The sequence below is a fragment of the Lotus japonicus genome, chromosome 1, assembly GCF_012489685.1.
Source record: "Lotus japonicus ecotype B-129 chromosome 1, LjGifu_v1.2".
In the NCBI taxonomy this organism is placed as follows: domain Eukaryota; kingdom Viridiplantae; phylum Streptophyta; class Magnoliopsida; order Fabales; family Fabaceae; genus Lotus; species Lotus japonicus.
In genome coordinates, this window is record NC_080041.1 from 67,246,370 (window position 1) to 67,262,417 (window position 16,048).

At 37.7% G+C, this 16,048-nt stretch overlaps 2 protein-coding genes across 2 annotated transcripts; both read right to left on the reverse strand.

Moving 5' to 3' along the window:
• Nucleotides 1-1,171: 1,171 nt before the first annotated feature.
• Nucleotides 1,172-4,526, reverse strand: LOC130740927 (WAT1-related protein At5g40230-like). Its single transcript, XM_057593658.1, has 6 exons — nt 4,188-4,526; nt 3,975-4,088; nt 2,522-2,756; nt 2,272-2,430; nt 2,025-2,176; nt 1,172-1,938 (listed from the first exon to the last, which is right to left on the reverse strand). The coding sequence occupies exons 1-6, from the start codon at nt 4,424-4,426 to the stop codon at nt 1,800-1,802; spliced, it is 1,038 nt and encodes a 345-aa protein (XP_057449641.1). The 5' UTR covers nt 4,427-4,526; the 3' UTR covers nt 1,172-1,799.
• A 2,002-nt stretch (nt 4,527-6,528) lies between these two features.
• On the reverse strand, nt 6,529-12,304 carry LOC130731982 (uncharacterized). The gene is made up of 2 exons (XM_057584130.1): nt 12,153-12,304; nt 6,529-6,598 (listed from the first exon to the last, which is right to left on the reverse strand). The coding sequence occupies exons 1-2, from the start codon at nt 12,302-12,304 to the stop codon at nt 6,529-6,531; spliced, it is 222 nt and encodes a 73-aa protein (XP_057440113.1).
• Nucleotides 12,305-16,048: the final 3,744 nt, after the last annotated feature.

Sequence of the window (16,048 nt, forward strand, 5' to 3'; positions counted from 1 at the left end):
CTCAAGTTGTAACTTTGTCTAGTTCTTCTTTCCCTTTGTCCTTGTTTTTCCTTTTCCTATAGCGTCTTGGCAACTTATCCTTGTTCAATTTGTGGAATTTAACTTCAAACCCATTAATTTAATGATTAAAAGGGGGGATAAGGATGTTTTAATAAAACCGTCATTTCTGTTAAAAAAAATAAAACCGTGATTTGAAAGAATACATATTCTTTGTAAAACACTGAAACACAAATATTCAAAAAGATTAAGCTATTAAGGGTTAAATGAATTATTTTATATTATATTTTAACACGTTCCCTCATGTAAGAGTTTTTTAGGCTTGAAGCGTTGACATTGACAAGTACACAAACCATGTGCTTAAATTCAACTTTATTTATAAGAAGAATTGAGGCTGCAAGAATTAAACTCTAGACCTTGGTCATAAAGACTTTGATACCATGTCAAACAATCAATTATCTTAAAAGTTTCAACTATTGGGTAATGGTCAAATGAATGATTTTATATTATATTCTAACACTCTACCGTCTACACCATCTATCTAGTGTGCACTTAATTAAATTAGTCAATTTTTAATCAATCAATTTCTATTACTAATATAAACCGTTGGTTATAAAATTTAATGGCTGTAATGCTGCTGAAGAGGATCCATTTTCACTTTGAAACTCCTTGTATTTGCTTCCAAGACCTTTTGAGATATGGAAAGTTTTGTCTACATCTGAGAGAGGTTTCTCAATTGCAGCTAGTTTGTCACAAATTTCCTTGATTTTTTGGATTTATTCATCCAAGGACAAGGTTCCCTTTGATAAGTCATCGAGGTTGTTTTTCAAAGTGGTCTGTCTCACTATCTTCGTTGTTGGGCAGTAACTGGTCATAGTTTGAATTCCAAATTGAAAAAGTTGTATCCCCTCCGTAGGTCATACTATTAGATTGTACTTCCTTCATGTTACATTGAAGCCATGAGGTGAGTAATCCATCATTTATCGCCCATTGCTCTTTTTCTGCATTTTTTTTATTTATTACCAGCAGAATCAATGACATCATCTGCTGGTTTTTCTTGGCTTGTGATGTGAAGCTCTACGTTTAGGCTTCAAAATCAATAGTAGGAATTGAGATTTCCAGAGCAGAAAATTTGTGATGGATTATTTGATTGAAACTAAGCTTGAGATTTCCATGAATCAATGCTATGCATTTATTGATATTTTCTTCCAACAATCTAATTGATTGCATGTGGTATTTATGAATAGTCATTATTCTTAACAAATACACCAGGGCTTTTTCCCCATTGGTAGGAGCTACATGAATACATAATATCATATACTCCCTCCGGTCCTATTTATAAGCATGAAAGAGAAGAAAAATCTTGGTCCTTTTTATAAGAACCAAATGAAAGTTTGAGCTATATTAATTAATTTTTTCCAATGATGCCCTTATTAATTATAACTTGTAAAATGTGTCTCTTTAATTATTCTCTTTCTTTTCCACTTTCCAACACTAATAACAAAGGGTAATTTTGGAAGTTCATTTTAATTTAAGACAAATTTAATGCATTTTATCTAGTTTAACTACATTTCTTAAACTATGTGAATTTTTTTTTGTTACTTATAAATAGGACCGGAGGGAGTATATCAAAATTTATGTCTAAATACAGATCAATTGAATCAAAATATTTCTTAGAAGATTTACCAGATAGTTTTCTTGTAACATACTTCAGAGTCAGAGCTTACTCCCTTACTCTGAGTGAAACAATCGAAACTGCATATTTGCGGCAGAATTGTAGCAAGCATCCTTTTAAATGTACTTTAAATGTCTTCACTGCTGTTTTCCTTCAAAAGAGGGGTCTGTTTCCCCCTTGATTCCAAGCTTTTCACTTCAATATCTTTGGATTTCCCCCACAGTACAGAATAAAACCCAAGAACAATCACAGTTGCACCAACCAGACTGCATTGAAAGACAATGAATTCGCGATCGTTGAATAAACTCAACAGTACAACTGAACACAATATAGAAGAGAGACACAAACTTACCTTCCAAGATAGAATGCATCTCCAAGGATGGCAACACCTACAACCACCGATATGACAATGCCTATGGGCTTGAACATGGAAACAAAAACAGGTCCTGTCTGGTGTAAACACCAAGTAGTAACACCGACTTGAAATGCAGAGCCCATGACTCCCTGGAATGTTTACAGATGATGTTTCAGACTTCTAGGCCAAGATAAGCAGTAGTTACTAGTTCTAAGCTAATCAAATTAATTTACATTTTGATTACCGAGTATAAAACAGCAAGCAACCTAAACATTGGTTCCAAGCTCCAAGCACTGATGTCTCTTTCCACAACCAAACAGGTCACACCAGATTGAATGGCCACAAAGAAAGTATAAAAGAATACAGTAATCAACCCTGCTGGATATTTCTTAAGAATAGAAGCCTGAAATATAGCCAATTATATTCAACCCATTGTGTACCATGCAAGTAGAAAGCATTAATCATGAAGCTCTACTTCTACTTGATAATTTTACCTGTAAAATTAAAAATCCTGAAGCCATTACGCAATCAGCTGCGAGAAATAATCCTCCAAGTATCCAATTAGAATCTTGAGAGGAAACTGGCTGCTGAGATGAGTTTGAAGGTGATAGCCCCATCAGAAGTGCAGGGCCTTTGTACAATGTCGCAATAAATGCACCAGTAATTGATACTATTGTTCCCAGTGATTTAGCAAGGGTACTAGAGCTTTTCCAATCCAATAGTTCCATTCTGAAAGCATATGTATAGCAGTGAATGACTGGTTTGATTGAAAGAACAAGTATGTATCTTTTGCTTTACAATGAGTGTGCATATTTGGTCAGCCTTTTGTCTAGAAAAAAAGACACAAAACATACAAAACTTTCAAAACCCTGAGGAGTTGCTTTTACTTAAAAGAATTGCAGAAGGTTTTCTGATCAAATAAATCATTATGTGATCTGAACATATGATTATTGAAAACAAGAATCTCAAAGCACTCGTGTTAGCACCAGGTGCCTAAACTCCAAAAATGGAACATTTTTCATTTTCAAGACAAAATATGATTAATTGTGAATCTTTAGTTGGAAAGAATTTTGGGAAAATAAAGAGTGCAAAAAATCTCAGCGACATGATTCTGCAGTATAACTATTTCAGTAATTGACAACTATTTATGCATGTTGGTAAACCAAATTGATATATGAGAGAATTTTAGGTCAAATTACATTGTAATAGGCTCAATAGAGCAATTCCCTTGAGAATTGATAAATTAATTTGACTTCATTTGGAGCCAGAAAAGAGACAAATCCAAGAAAATGATTGAGACTTGGACAGGTTATATGCCAGTTGAATTAACCCTTGCAAATTACTTATGGGTTTGCAGTCTATCCAACAACTAAGAAATAAAACTGAAGGAAAAAGACTTAAAAAGTTAATTCTATCCTCCGTGTGTGTTTGGATACAATTGAGTGTAATTTAAACGGATTTTCAATCCATGGAAGAGTTTTGTTCACTTTTTTGTCTCAAAATGAGATACTAACAAGTATCCAAATACTAGTGAGATAGAGAAGTACTGCACAGCTGTCACTCAAGATAGTTTGTAATTCAATGTGAAACATTTACTTCATCCTAAAGTGAGGACATGGTAGTTCCAACAAAATGCTACTTCAAAATCTCCATGAAATAGGAGTTGATGGCACCAATCCTTCATTAGGCGGAAAATTAGTGATAACAGAATTGAAGAAAATCCATCACAAGGCACAGTCATGATATATTATTCACAGAAAACACATTATTTATATTTATAAATTCTCATTCAACCAGAAAACACAAGTGTTACCAAAACTAGAATGTTCAATAAGCTCAAAATTTCCTCTTTATTCACCCAAATAGAATAATGACAACTAGCCAAAGTGCTCAAATAAATTTGTCTGAAAGAACAGAAAATTCTCAAATAATTCAAAGTCACTGAACCTGAAAGCAACTGCAAGTATGAAGGTAAAACCAGGAATAAGGTTGAGCATGGCAGTACCAAGCGTCGGTGAGCTGTAGTTAATCCCAGCATACCCAAAAGCCTGAGCCAAAAATCTGAAAACAAACTAAAAATGAAAAAAAAAAACCATGTTATTAGAATAGAACTCACAATTTATGCATAATCAATAAAGGGGTAGGATTAAGTGAACTTGCCCGAGTAATCCAAGCAAGAAGAATTGGCAAAGGATGGAGAAAGTGATAGGAGGGCGTTGAAATCTGTGGACTAAGAATGAAGTGGGAAGAAGAATGAGGGAAGCGATTGTGTTGGAGTAGAAGATGAAGATGAAATTGGTCATGCCTTGTGCCATGACTTGTTTGCTCAATATGATTAAACCAACTTGAGCACACTCTGCCATGATCATTCCCACAAACGCAGCTCTCACCTTCCCCATTTCTGATTGATTCTGAAACACACAGACAGACACCTTCAGTTCTGAGTTCACCTCACAGCTTACGTCTACACTTGACTCCTGTTGTTGTGTTTTCCCGAACACTTTATGATTGGTCGATGCATTGATATTTTAATAGTACGGCCGCCGCCTTCATCATTGCTAAGTGTTACTCCCTCCGTTCCAGTAAGTTTGTACTTTAAGGTTGTTGCATAAAGAGTAAGAAAACAATTATTGATAGTATAATTTGACTAGATTGCCCTTATTTAATTTTACTAGTATGATGTGCAACTATTAAAGTATACTTAGATAGAGAAAAATGTAATTAATAGAGAAGAGTTGTAGTTGGTCAATATGAAATGTGATAAGTGAGAGAAAATATATTAAATGAGGGTGTAGGTGGAAAAAATTAGCAAAAAATGCATTAATTTTCTAAAACAACAAACATTTTGGGATATTGAAAAATGGTGTAAAACAACAAATTTTCTGGAACGGAGGGAGTAAAAACACTTTTGCTTCATTTAAAAAATAATTTTAGAACTTTTTTCAGGATTTTTTTTTTTAGATTGTTGTCGTGATCTAACTGTGGTTGTGGTGCATGTTTGGTTTAATGGTTTTATTTTTCAACACCTCTTTTATCTCTTAGGGTCCGTTTGGTACGTTGTATAGTATAAGGTCTGATAGTATAAGTCTTGATTGTATTAGGCCTAATAAATTTTTAATACTATACAGCGTTTGATCATACACTGTATAATTTGGTGGCGACAATCGTGGTGTAAGGTGATGATGGTGGCAGTAGTGGTGGATGGTGGTGGCGGCGGCGGTGGTGGTAGTCGTGGCGATGGCGCCAGTGGTGGTGACAGTGGTGGTGGAAGGTGGTCTTGGTGGCGGTCGTGCCGGAGGGTGGGGGCGGCGGGCCGGCGGTAGTGGTGGCAAGAAGGTATCAACGATGGTGACAGTGGTGGAGCATGGTGGCGGTGGCGACAGTGGTGGTGGTGGTGGCGGTAGTGGTGGCGGTGATGGGGGAGGGTGGTGGTGGCGACAGTGGTAGTGGTAGTAGTGGCGATAACGATGACTAGAGCGTGGTGGTGGTGGTGGCGACGGTGATGGAAGTGGAGGCAGTGGTGGTGGTAGTGGTTGTGGAAGGTGGTTGTGGTGGCGGCGACAATGGTGATGATGGTGGTGGCGGCGGCGGTAGTGGTGGAGGCGGTGTGGTGGAGGTAGAGCGTGGTGGTGGCGACGATGGTGGTGGTGGCGGCAGTGGTGGTGGTAGTGGTGGAGGTGGAGGGTGGTGGTGGTGGAGGGTGGTTGTGGTGGCAGCAGCGGTGGTGGTGGTGGTGGCGGCGACGGTTGTGGCGGTAGTGATGGTGGTGGTGGTGGTGGTAGTGGTGGAGGCGGTGGTGGTGGAGGGTGATTAAATATATTCAAGTAGCTTATACATTGCACTCTAATCATGTCTTATCCATCATTTATAGGATGAATTAAATGATCCATCATTTTGGTGTATAAGAGGAGATTGATGTATAAGTTTATACAATACAATGTGACCACTGACCACCAAACAATGGATAAGTCCATAATATATTGTATAAGCTTATACTATCATGCCTAATACAGTGTACCAAACGAGCCATTGGACTTTGTACAATGGTTTTGTTTTTCAACACCCTCGTTTTTCACTTTTTACACTCTACATCATCTTCTTTCTCCTCCATCTAATAATTCAATTCAACACACATTCAACTTTTACTCACTACAATTGTCTTGTTTAATAAATTCAACACCCTACCCCACCACTTTTATTTTATATTCTTATTTTCTTTTATGTTTTTGTTTTGTGATTATATATTAATAACAATTATCGATTGAAATTAAATTAAAATAATTAAGAGTTAATTTTTTTTCTTTCTAGTTTAATAATTTATTTGAATTTTATTTTTTAATTTTATATTCTTAATTAATTTTTTCTTACAAGTAATAAAGACGAGATATAGGGATAGTCATTATTAAAACAAGTAAAATTACAAAAAACTTAAAATTACAATACAATACAATACAATACAATACAATACACTAAGCAAACAATCTATTTAATCATGAAACATTCAGAACTTTGCCCATATGTGTTTGACTAAATCTGCTTGCAATTCGTGATGTACCTTTGAATCACGCATCACAGATCTAGCACGCACATGATTTGCAAATGCAGGTAGCACCTCGGTCGAAAATGGCTCTGGTGTACTAGACCCACTTGCCTCAGATTGATCATAATATGTCCAATGTTGAGCATATGTATCTCGTTCATCCTCAACAATCATATTATGCAATATGATACATGACCTCATGTTGAGACCCAAATCGGCTATGTCTCACAAACGCGCTCGCGAATGATTTTAAATCGAGCCTGCGACACCAACAACACCCCTGTAACACCCCGATTTTCAGGTGTCACTTAAGTAACTTAAAAATAAACTTTAAGCGGAAAACAGGTATTTTTTTTTTCGTTTGTTTCTTTTGTTGAAATGGAAACGTCATAAAGATAAAGACATAATCCTGCAATTTAAACCTAACCGATGTACATCATATAAACAGGTACAGCCTCAGCTGCACTCCAACGTCACGCGCACTCGCAGTGACTCCCAAGTAGTGTGCCCACATGCAAATATTTACAGATCCAGAAACGTGAGTGACAAAGTTATAATTACAATCCTCCAGAAGAAAGTTGGCCCCAAAATGGCCTAAGCAAAGACCCCTATAGTCCGACTAACTCTCTATGATCCCCCAGCAAGTAGTGGCGGAACTTGATCAGAATATTTGAGGGAGCTAAAATATTATGTTAATACATGAATTAATTTTTTTAGTAGCAATACGAGCAAATGGTCATTTTTTATTCTTTTTGAGCTTGTATAATTAATAGTATAAAAGTTATTATCAAGATTAATGATAAGTTAAAAGATATAAATGAAGTCCAATTTAAAATCTGGTCAAAAGTGGAGCCAATTGGATAGTTGGTAAAATATAAAACAATGTGAAAATAACACCTTAAAAACAGGTGCAAAGAGGAATCGATCCCCAGACCTGGTGAAAAAATAGCAAGGCACTAACCACTGGGACACGAGAAATGATTATTATAAATGCGTACTATGAAATATCTATTATATTTCTTTCGACACAAAAAAGTCCCAAACAATTCATAATATAGGAATTTTCCAAAAGCATGAGGGAGCCAGTGCTCCTCCCTGTCCTCTCCAAGGTCTGCCACTGCCAGCAAGAGAACCACACAAAAAGCTATGCGTCGGGAACCTACCCTGTCCCAAAATAAAACGAATCAGAGCTCTACACAAAATATGGCGCCCACCTAACCTACCCTCCGGTACCGCTCAAAGCTCCTCCTCCTCCTCCTCCTCCTTGTCGCTCCCGACGTAGTAGTCGACATCAGTGTTAGAATCAGAGTCCACCGTGATCATCTCAGTGTCCAAGTCCACGACTTCCCTCCTGACTGTCCTGCGTACAACCCTAGTCGAACCCATCTCAACATCTACCTCCTCAGAAAAGACATCCTCTTCCACCACACGTACCAGGGGTTCCACGCGGTAGCCGCGTGATGGAGTAAACGGAAAACGGCGAGAGGCAGACGGAACAACAGGCTCCCTCTTCGGCTCCACGAGCCTCGAGGACGACGCAACATCGGTAGGATCGACAGCAGTAGCAGGAAGTGGCGCGACAGGTGCCTCAGTATCAGTCTCGATCTCAGATGGATCCTCGTCGTCGGATGAAGATGAAGGTGGTGAAGGTGGTCTCCGGCCAGTGCCCGGTCCACAACGCACCGAAGGTGGTAAGTTAAAGCTCAGCTCCATGCGTCGCAGAACTCCTCTCGTCAGATGTCCACGCTCATCAATCCGGTCCTCCATGACCCTTCCCCGATACGTGGCCCGATGATCCTCAGGATCGATCACCCAAGCGATGGGGGCATGTCGGTCAACCAGCTCAAACCTGATCCCCCCGAGGGAGAGACCATCAAAAACCAATCCGCCATCGACATCTAGCAGTAGGCCGACCGCCTAAATACAAACATGAAACCAAAGCCAAGGCACTAGGGTCAACTCACGGAATAGAGTAAATATACAAACAACATGTGATGGGGGTATAGATATATATATATATATATATATATATATATATATATATGTTTATATATATTCCTAGCATGTTATCGGCTCTAACAATAATTCAATAATGCAAACAGCACGCGATTCCAGTTAAGGTACATGTATGCGTGAAATGCAATTCAAAATGATCCGGATAGTTCAATTGGGATGGGCACCATCAAGTTAGTCCTAACACCGGCCTAGTGTTTAACCATTTCCGCTCGGGTGTCACTTACAAACTCATGCATAGTCGGATCAATTCTAAGCCCTCTAGGTTGAACCATTTTGCCCGCTATGCCGAAGATACACTCTTGGTGTTCTTCGATGAAGGCCAATCTTTCGACTGTCTCAACCTTCGTGAAGCCGACCGAAGCCGTCTCAACTTCACCGAAGCCCGATCCTCCGATCGTCTCAAGCCCCGAATGTATGCATGATGCAATATGGTTAGCCAAACATGGTATCGTCCTCACCATATAGTGTTTAGCTACGACTCTTAATTCAATAATACCCGAAGGTCAAAGTCGACTCTACGACTAGGTTGTAAGAAGCCGGAGTACGCATTGTACTCAGTGACATATCTCTGGTCACTATGGTTCATCCTCGTGATGATCATCAAATCCCAGCATCTCCAAGACTTGTCGACATTTCCCTGTCTTTCGCAATCATTTCTCCACTTAAGTCCCCTATGGTTTTATTCGTTAATAAAAATATTTCAAGTTGGATTAGTCAAGTTATGAGTTTCATTCTTTAAAACTAAGTTCCCTAAGGTCTCTAGTTCCAAATTCTAATCATTCCAAGTTTGCCAAAATCCCCCCAAATGTAATCCCCGGGGAAAGTCTAAGTGTTCCAATAGGCTTAATCTCAAACCTCGGGTTGTTCATTCAACCCGAAATGATACAAGTAGGACGTTACATGATTCCACACTCTGTAGTCGCGACAAAGCGCACAGTTCAATAACAATATCAATATAACAATAATTCAGTGCGGAAATCATAAGACAGAAACCAGTAAACGGTCGAAGCCTCTCAGAAAACGGAGACACGCGTCTCATATAAGTTTACTCGGCCGAAGCCTCCAGAAAACATTTTCCAATTCAAGCGATAGACAATATCCAAGCAATATTCAATATCAAACAATATTCAAGTCGAATTTATCGACGCCTACAATACAAATAGCTAGTAAGTAAGTTGCCCTAACCTCGAGTTGCTCCAGCCTCGCGGTGTAGGTTTTCCTCACAATCTAGCTCAGTAATACCCAAAGTTCCCTCAATTGAACCTTGGAGAAAACAAAGCGAAAATCAATCCAAAATCGAATAGCTCGATCACAACAAAGTTAATTAACGATAGACAAAGCTTACAAAGCTTCAGAGTACAACAATCGAGCACGAGAGGACGAGTTATCGCGAAAAACGAATTTCTCCCCCCCTCAAAACATGATCTCGGCCACTCAAGGAAAAAGGGTTCCGGCGCTTTTTCTTCGATCTAATTTAATTCCTAGGTAGTTTTAGGGTAAAACTACGACAAAGAAATTGTCGGAAAAATTTTAGAACGAACGGTTTGAATTACGACTAGTTAGGGGCACTTTGGTCCAAAATTAAAGCTCAAAAACTCAAAGTCGAAACTTTGAAAAACAAATTTGATGTGGTTGTTCACAACGACATTTATAGTAACTAATCCTAAGGGCACTAAGTCGGATTGTGGCTTTTCGAAGATAAAGTTTCAATATGTGCGTAAAATGGGTTTTATACAGTTTTTCAGGTCTTTGGCGACTCGATCGAAATCGGCGTGCATCGACGAGTGATTTAGCTTGTTGAGCAACTATAGAAGGTAGTTCAAAAGAAAAATCGGGAAAATCGAACAATTTTACGAAAAGCTCGAAACTTTGAGCTCAGAAAGAGATAAAGAAACGCGATAGAAAGAACGATCAGAGGTAAGAATAAGCAAGAGTACCTCGATGTCGCGAAGTAACAACGAACAACACGAAGATCGTCAAGAAACGACGAAGTTCTCCCTCTCCTTCTTCTCCTCAAGCTCGCGGCCTCAAATGGTGGGAATGAGAGATATTTTGTGTTTTTTCTTCTATTTATAGGAGAGTGAAATCTCGGGAAAATGAATATTTCGCGATTCCGATTTTTGCAGTACGTTCATCTGTGAATTCTAAGCGAGATTCTGGCGACAAAATTCCAGAACCCAAAACAAGTCTCTTGAATTTGAAGAAAACGATCCAAAAGCGGTGTGAGTTAAATTGCCCCGAAAAACTACTTTTTGCTGTGAAAGTCGGATGACAAAACTTCGTTCTGAAGAAAGATTGGAAAAGTCGAAAGAAAACTGGAAACGCGGATGGAAACTTCGTTAGAAGCTCCGAATAGAAAAAGTCTTCATTCAGCGTTTGAATTTGGAGTTTTTAGAGAAAAGAATTTAGCGTCGTCAGACTTCTGAGAAGTGAAACCTATCGTGCATACAGTCCAGAGTTCCGAAATGAAACGCTGGTCGAGGGAAAAATAAGGCTAAGGATTTAGAATTTCGCTTAAACAATGCTTTAAGAGCGGAATTAGCCTATTCTGAAAACTCTCGCCATAAGGCGGGTGTGCAGACGACTCGTGCTAATTCCTAAAACGTCTATGGTACTATCCTCAACCAATTCCTGAACTTGCTTCTTCATTAAACTTTCCCAAACAGCAAACTCCTGTCACGCTTACACTGATCCTACGCGTGAGTCGGAAAAATAATTATTTAATCCTGTTCTGAAATCTGGGTCTTACAACCCCAAATGCACGTTCGATGTCCTTCCGACATCCCTCATGATATTTTGCAAATAACTTATCTGGTTCACTTTGAGGAAGTCTAATTGATTTGACGAAAGTCGGATAAGAAGGGTAGATACCGTCATCAAGATAGTATGTCATATTATACGGACGTTGATTCACAAAGAAGTTCACTCTGGGAGTATTTTCCTGTTCAACGTCATCGAACACGGGTGAACAGTCTAGAACATTTATATCATTCAATGTGCCCGGACATCCAAAAAAAGCATGTCAACTCCATAAATCATAAGTTGCAACTGCTTCATGAATAACAATGGTGGTTCCCTTATCTCCCGAGTAAATTGACCTTCCCATGATGTAGGACAATTTTTCCATTCCCAGTGCATGCAATCAATACTCCCAATCATCCCTGGGAACCCCCGCATTTCACTAACATGCAATATTCTTTGTATGTCATCTTGAGTTGGGGCTCTCAGATACACTGGCTCATACAATTGTATGATTCCTTTACAGAATCTACGCAAAGCACTTCAATGCTGTAGTACCTCCTATTTTAATGTATTCATCAACTGCATCGACCGCCACACCATATGCTAACATTCACATGGTCGTGGTACATTTTGCTAATGGAGATATACCTTCTTTTTTTGCTGCGTCAACTCTTTGGGTGTAGTAGTTCTCACTGCTAGATAGGTCCCCAACGATCCGAAGGAACACATGTTTCTGCATCCGGAATCGCCGACGAAACATTGCATAGTCATATGTAGGTTGATCTGCAAAGTAGTCATCAATCAATCTTTAGATTGCCGTTGCATGATCTCTATTGAGATATTTTCTCTTGACATGAGGTGTATATCCTTCCTTTATTTGGTTTCGTTGCTCTCTGAACCAGTTGACAATATACCTCTCTTCGATTTCAGGCGGCCTTTTGTAAGCTTTGATATCAAAAGGAAATTCTGAAGGATTCATTAGTATTTTGTTAGTAATATGAGATTTTAGGTATTGGTACAACAATGGAAGAATGAGCCCCCATTTAAGTAAGAAATTGAGTTGGTGAAATGGACAGACTCCAAACAAATAATGCAATGTAGTTAAATAATAGATATAGAGAGAAATCAGATTGAGTGGTTGAAATGGACGAACTCCAAAAAAATAATGCGATGTAGTTAAATAATAGATAAAGATAGAAATCATATTGAAATGGACAGACTTGACAACAATGACTTGACAACATTTAATTTCCATACAATGCAATAATAGTTTACTACTCCCTTCGTTCCCGAAAGTTTGCAGTTTTTGGTATGATTTCAATATCCCAAATAGTTTGTTGTTTTAGAATACTAATGTATTTTTCCCCATTTTTTTCCACCTATACCCTCATTTAATACATTTTCTCTCACTTATCACATTTCATATTAACCAACCACAACTCTTCTTTATTAATTACATTCTTCTCTATCTAAGTATAATTTAATATTTGCACATCATACTAGTAAAATTAAATAAGGACAATCTAGTCAAATTATACTATTAATAATTGATTTCTTACTCTTTGTACCACAACCTTAAATTACAAACTTTCTGGAACAGAGGGAGTAATAGACAAGGATAGAAATTAGATTGAAATGGATGGACTTGACAATAATGACTTGACAAAATTTAGCACAAAGTGTCAAAATACAAACAATGACTTGACAACATTTATTTCCAAATAATGCAACAATAGTAAAATAATAGATAAGGATAGCACAAAGTGCCAAAATACAAACAATGTGAGATGCAAGTAAATAACACAAGAAAGGGTGATTTGAATTGTGTACTTTTAAAACACTTTTAAAACTTGGTTTTTGAAAAGAATATTAGTTCTTGAAAACTTTTTGTAAACGGTTTAGTGCAGCGGAATAGTAAACAGAGTTTAGCAGACGATCAACACACACAGATTTATACTGGTTCACCCTTAAACGATTGGGCTACGTCCAATACTTGGCCACCACCAAGATTTCCACTAGCAAGTTTCAAGGAATTCTCTAATATAAGTATTCTCAAGGACTTCTCCCACAAGTATTCTTCATGACTTCTCCAAGTATTCTACAGTACTTCTCTTACAAGTATTGTACACGACTTCTCCTACAATCTTTTCAAGATCATTTAATTCTACAAGGTTTCTCTTCTTACAAGAGTAATGGTAGATAATTTATGGCACTGGAACAAGAGCATCTAGGGTTTGAAATTTTAAGTGGCGACGTGGTGGTAATTGTCCCACGAGGTCGTCCCATCTCGAGGAGATGTTTTGAATTACTCGACAACGTGGTTGTCTAGCCTTGTGAGGCTTTGATCGATCCATTTTGGTAGTTGCATGTAGGCATTAGGACCAACCTACTTCTCTTGATAATTCGTGTGACTTGTTTGTTATTCTTGATATGATGTTTTTGTTGTCATCTTTTATTTTCAAAGTTGAACTTCAGTATCTTATCTTATTTTCAAATTTTGAATTGTTGTTGTTTGTTATTGAGACTAACCCTTAATGGTTGATATTTGTCTACTTGGGCGCTTAACGCTTTCGTTGATGAGTCGTCGTGTGGTGAAGTCTGATTTTTGTGTTGACAAGGAGTGGGGCGACGACTAGGGCTAGGCGACGAGGCTTTGGAGTGGCGTAGAAGGAAGGCTTGCAAAGTGGGAGTTTTTGAATAATTGTTATCTTTAAACTCGAATCTCGCCGATAGTCGATATTTTGTTGGATTTTGAATTATGCTAGCGGTTATTTAGGTTTTTAATCGGTTTATCTTATTATCTCTATATGGCTATTAAACTTATGCTTAGATATTATCATTTGCTAAAGTTTGAAAATCAAACGATTAAAGGTTCAAATTTTGAAAATTGAGATAAACTAGTCAACTGGATTTTGAACTTAATAGATAATTGAATTGTTTTAGAAATGATTTGAAAATATTATCGAAAAACCTCATTTGAGTTCAAGTAAGAACTCGTGTTGTTCTGTCTAAGGCAAGAAGGGCTTTTAATGAGACATTGTGCCCTACCAGCTTACCTGGGAACTTCTCGGGCTGCTTGGGTGATGATGGACCTTTGATTTCAAAATATCACCGTTTGGAAAAAGAAAAAAAATCCGAGTTAGTCCCCATATTTGTTGGGTTACTAATGTGATCCCTGGTTTAAAAATTGAGGCGTTACAGCGACGACGATTGTGGGGAAGTGGTGGTGGTGCTTATGGTGATAGTAATAATAGGGGTGGCGACGGTGGGTGACAGTGGTGGGTGGCAATGATAGTGGTGGTGGTGGCCGGCAGGGTCCATTAGCGGTGAGTGACTTTCTTTCGGAAACTTTTTGTTAAAAGATTTAATATATCATATAAGTTATCAGTTTTATATTAATCTTTTAGTTTTTTTAGCTATGAAATCATTTATCAGAGTTTTATAATTAAAACATTTCGCTTTTAATAGATATAATAGTTAACATATTTAATCTATCTTATAATATTGTTGATCTTATCTGTAACTTGAGCAATTTTAATTTTGACAAACTTCTTTGAGCAGTAGCAATTGTTACATGGATTGACACTATAGACAATACACACGCACGCACACGACACGCACAACACACACGTACGCACGCACACACACCTATGGACAAGAAGTTAAAGTTTTAATATAACTCGATACTTCTATCAAAGTGATAATTTCTTTTGTGAACACTTCTCTTAGTTGGCATTGTTGGTGAGGTGGAAAGGATTTTAAGAGCTTTCGTATGGGAGAAAGAAGACAATGAGAGAAATATTGTTTGGATACCTGGGATGATGATATGTCAATCACAAGAGGTAGGTGGGCTTGGTTTGGGCTTTATAGGGTGGAAGAACAAAGCTTTATTACTGAAATGAGTTTGGAGGTTTGGTGTTGAGAGAGATAGCTTATGGAGGAGAGTGATCTCAAGCGTGTGTGTGTGTGTGTGTCTATATATATATATATATATATATATGATCTCACTGGCATTTTTTTATGAGAGGAGAAGAACAAAAGATATAGAAAATGGAATGTATTCTAAGCCATTTCAAGTGAAGAAACTGAAATTACTAAACATCAAATGACATGCAAGAAAGTGAAGTGAAAAAAACAATTTCACAATGGTCACATTTGGACCAAACACTCCTAGTTCTAGAGAGAAGACTTATAGAAAGGTGTAAGCCAAAGAGAGAGGGAAGAGGAGATGAATGAGGGGAGTTATTTATAGAAGGAAAAGGGGGCAACCAATCTAGTGTTTATGTTTATTTGAAAATTAATGAGGGAGTACAACCAATCTATTCACTCCTTAACTTTCATAACATTCATGAATTTACTTATGAGAACTATCCAGGAAAAGCACCAAAAAGTTATAATATCACATTATAATTAACATTCTTCTATTTGTACAAATAAGATTATGCATCAGGCTTCTCTCAAACATTGCGTTTCTTAATTTCAGTCTAATTCTCAACAATCCAATTCTTAAACCATGGTTTCTAATTTCATCCTCATATGAAGTATTTTTATTAAGATAAATTTCAAGAACAAGACTATGCAGTAGATTAATAATGAAGAACTAATAGTGAAGAAGGAACAATACCTCTTCAAAGCAAACTGTCAAGAAGCTCTCTCAGCTAAGGGGACAAGTGCCAATCAGATCTCCAGAGGAAAGGTGTTGGGAATAAATCGTAAAGAAGAT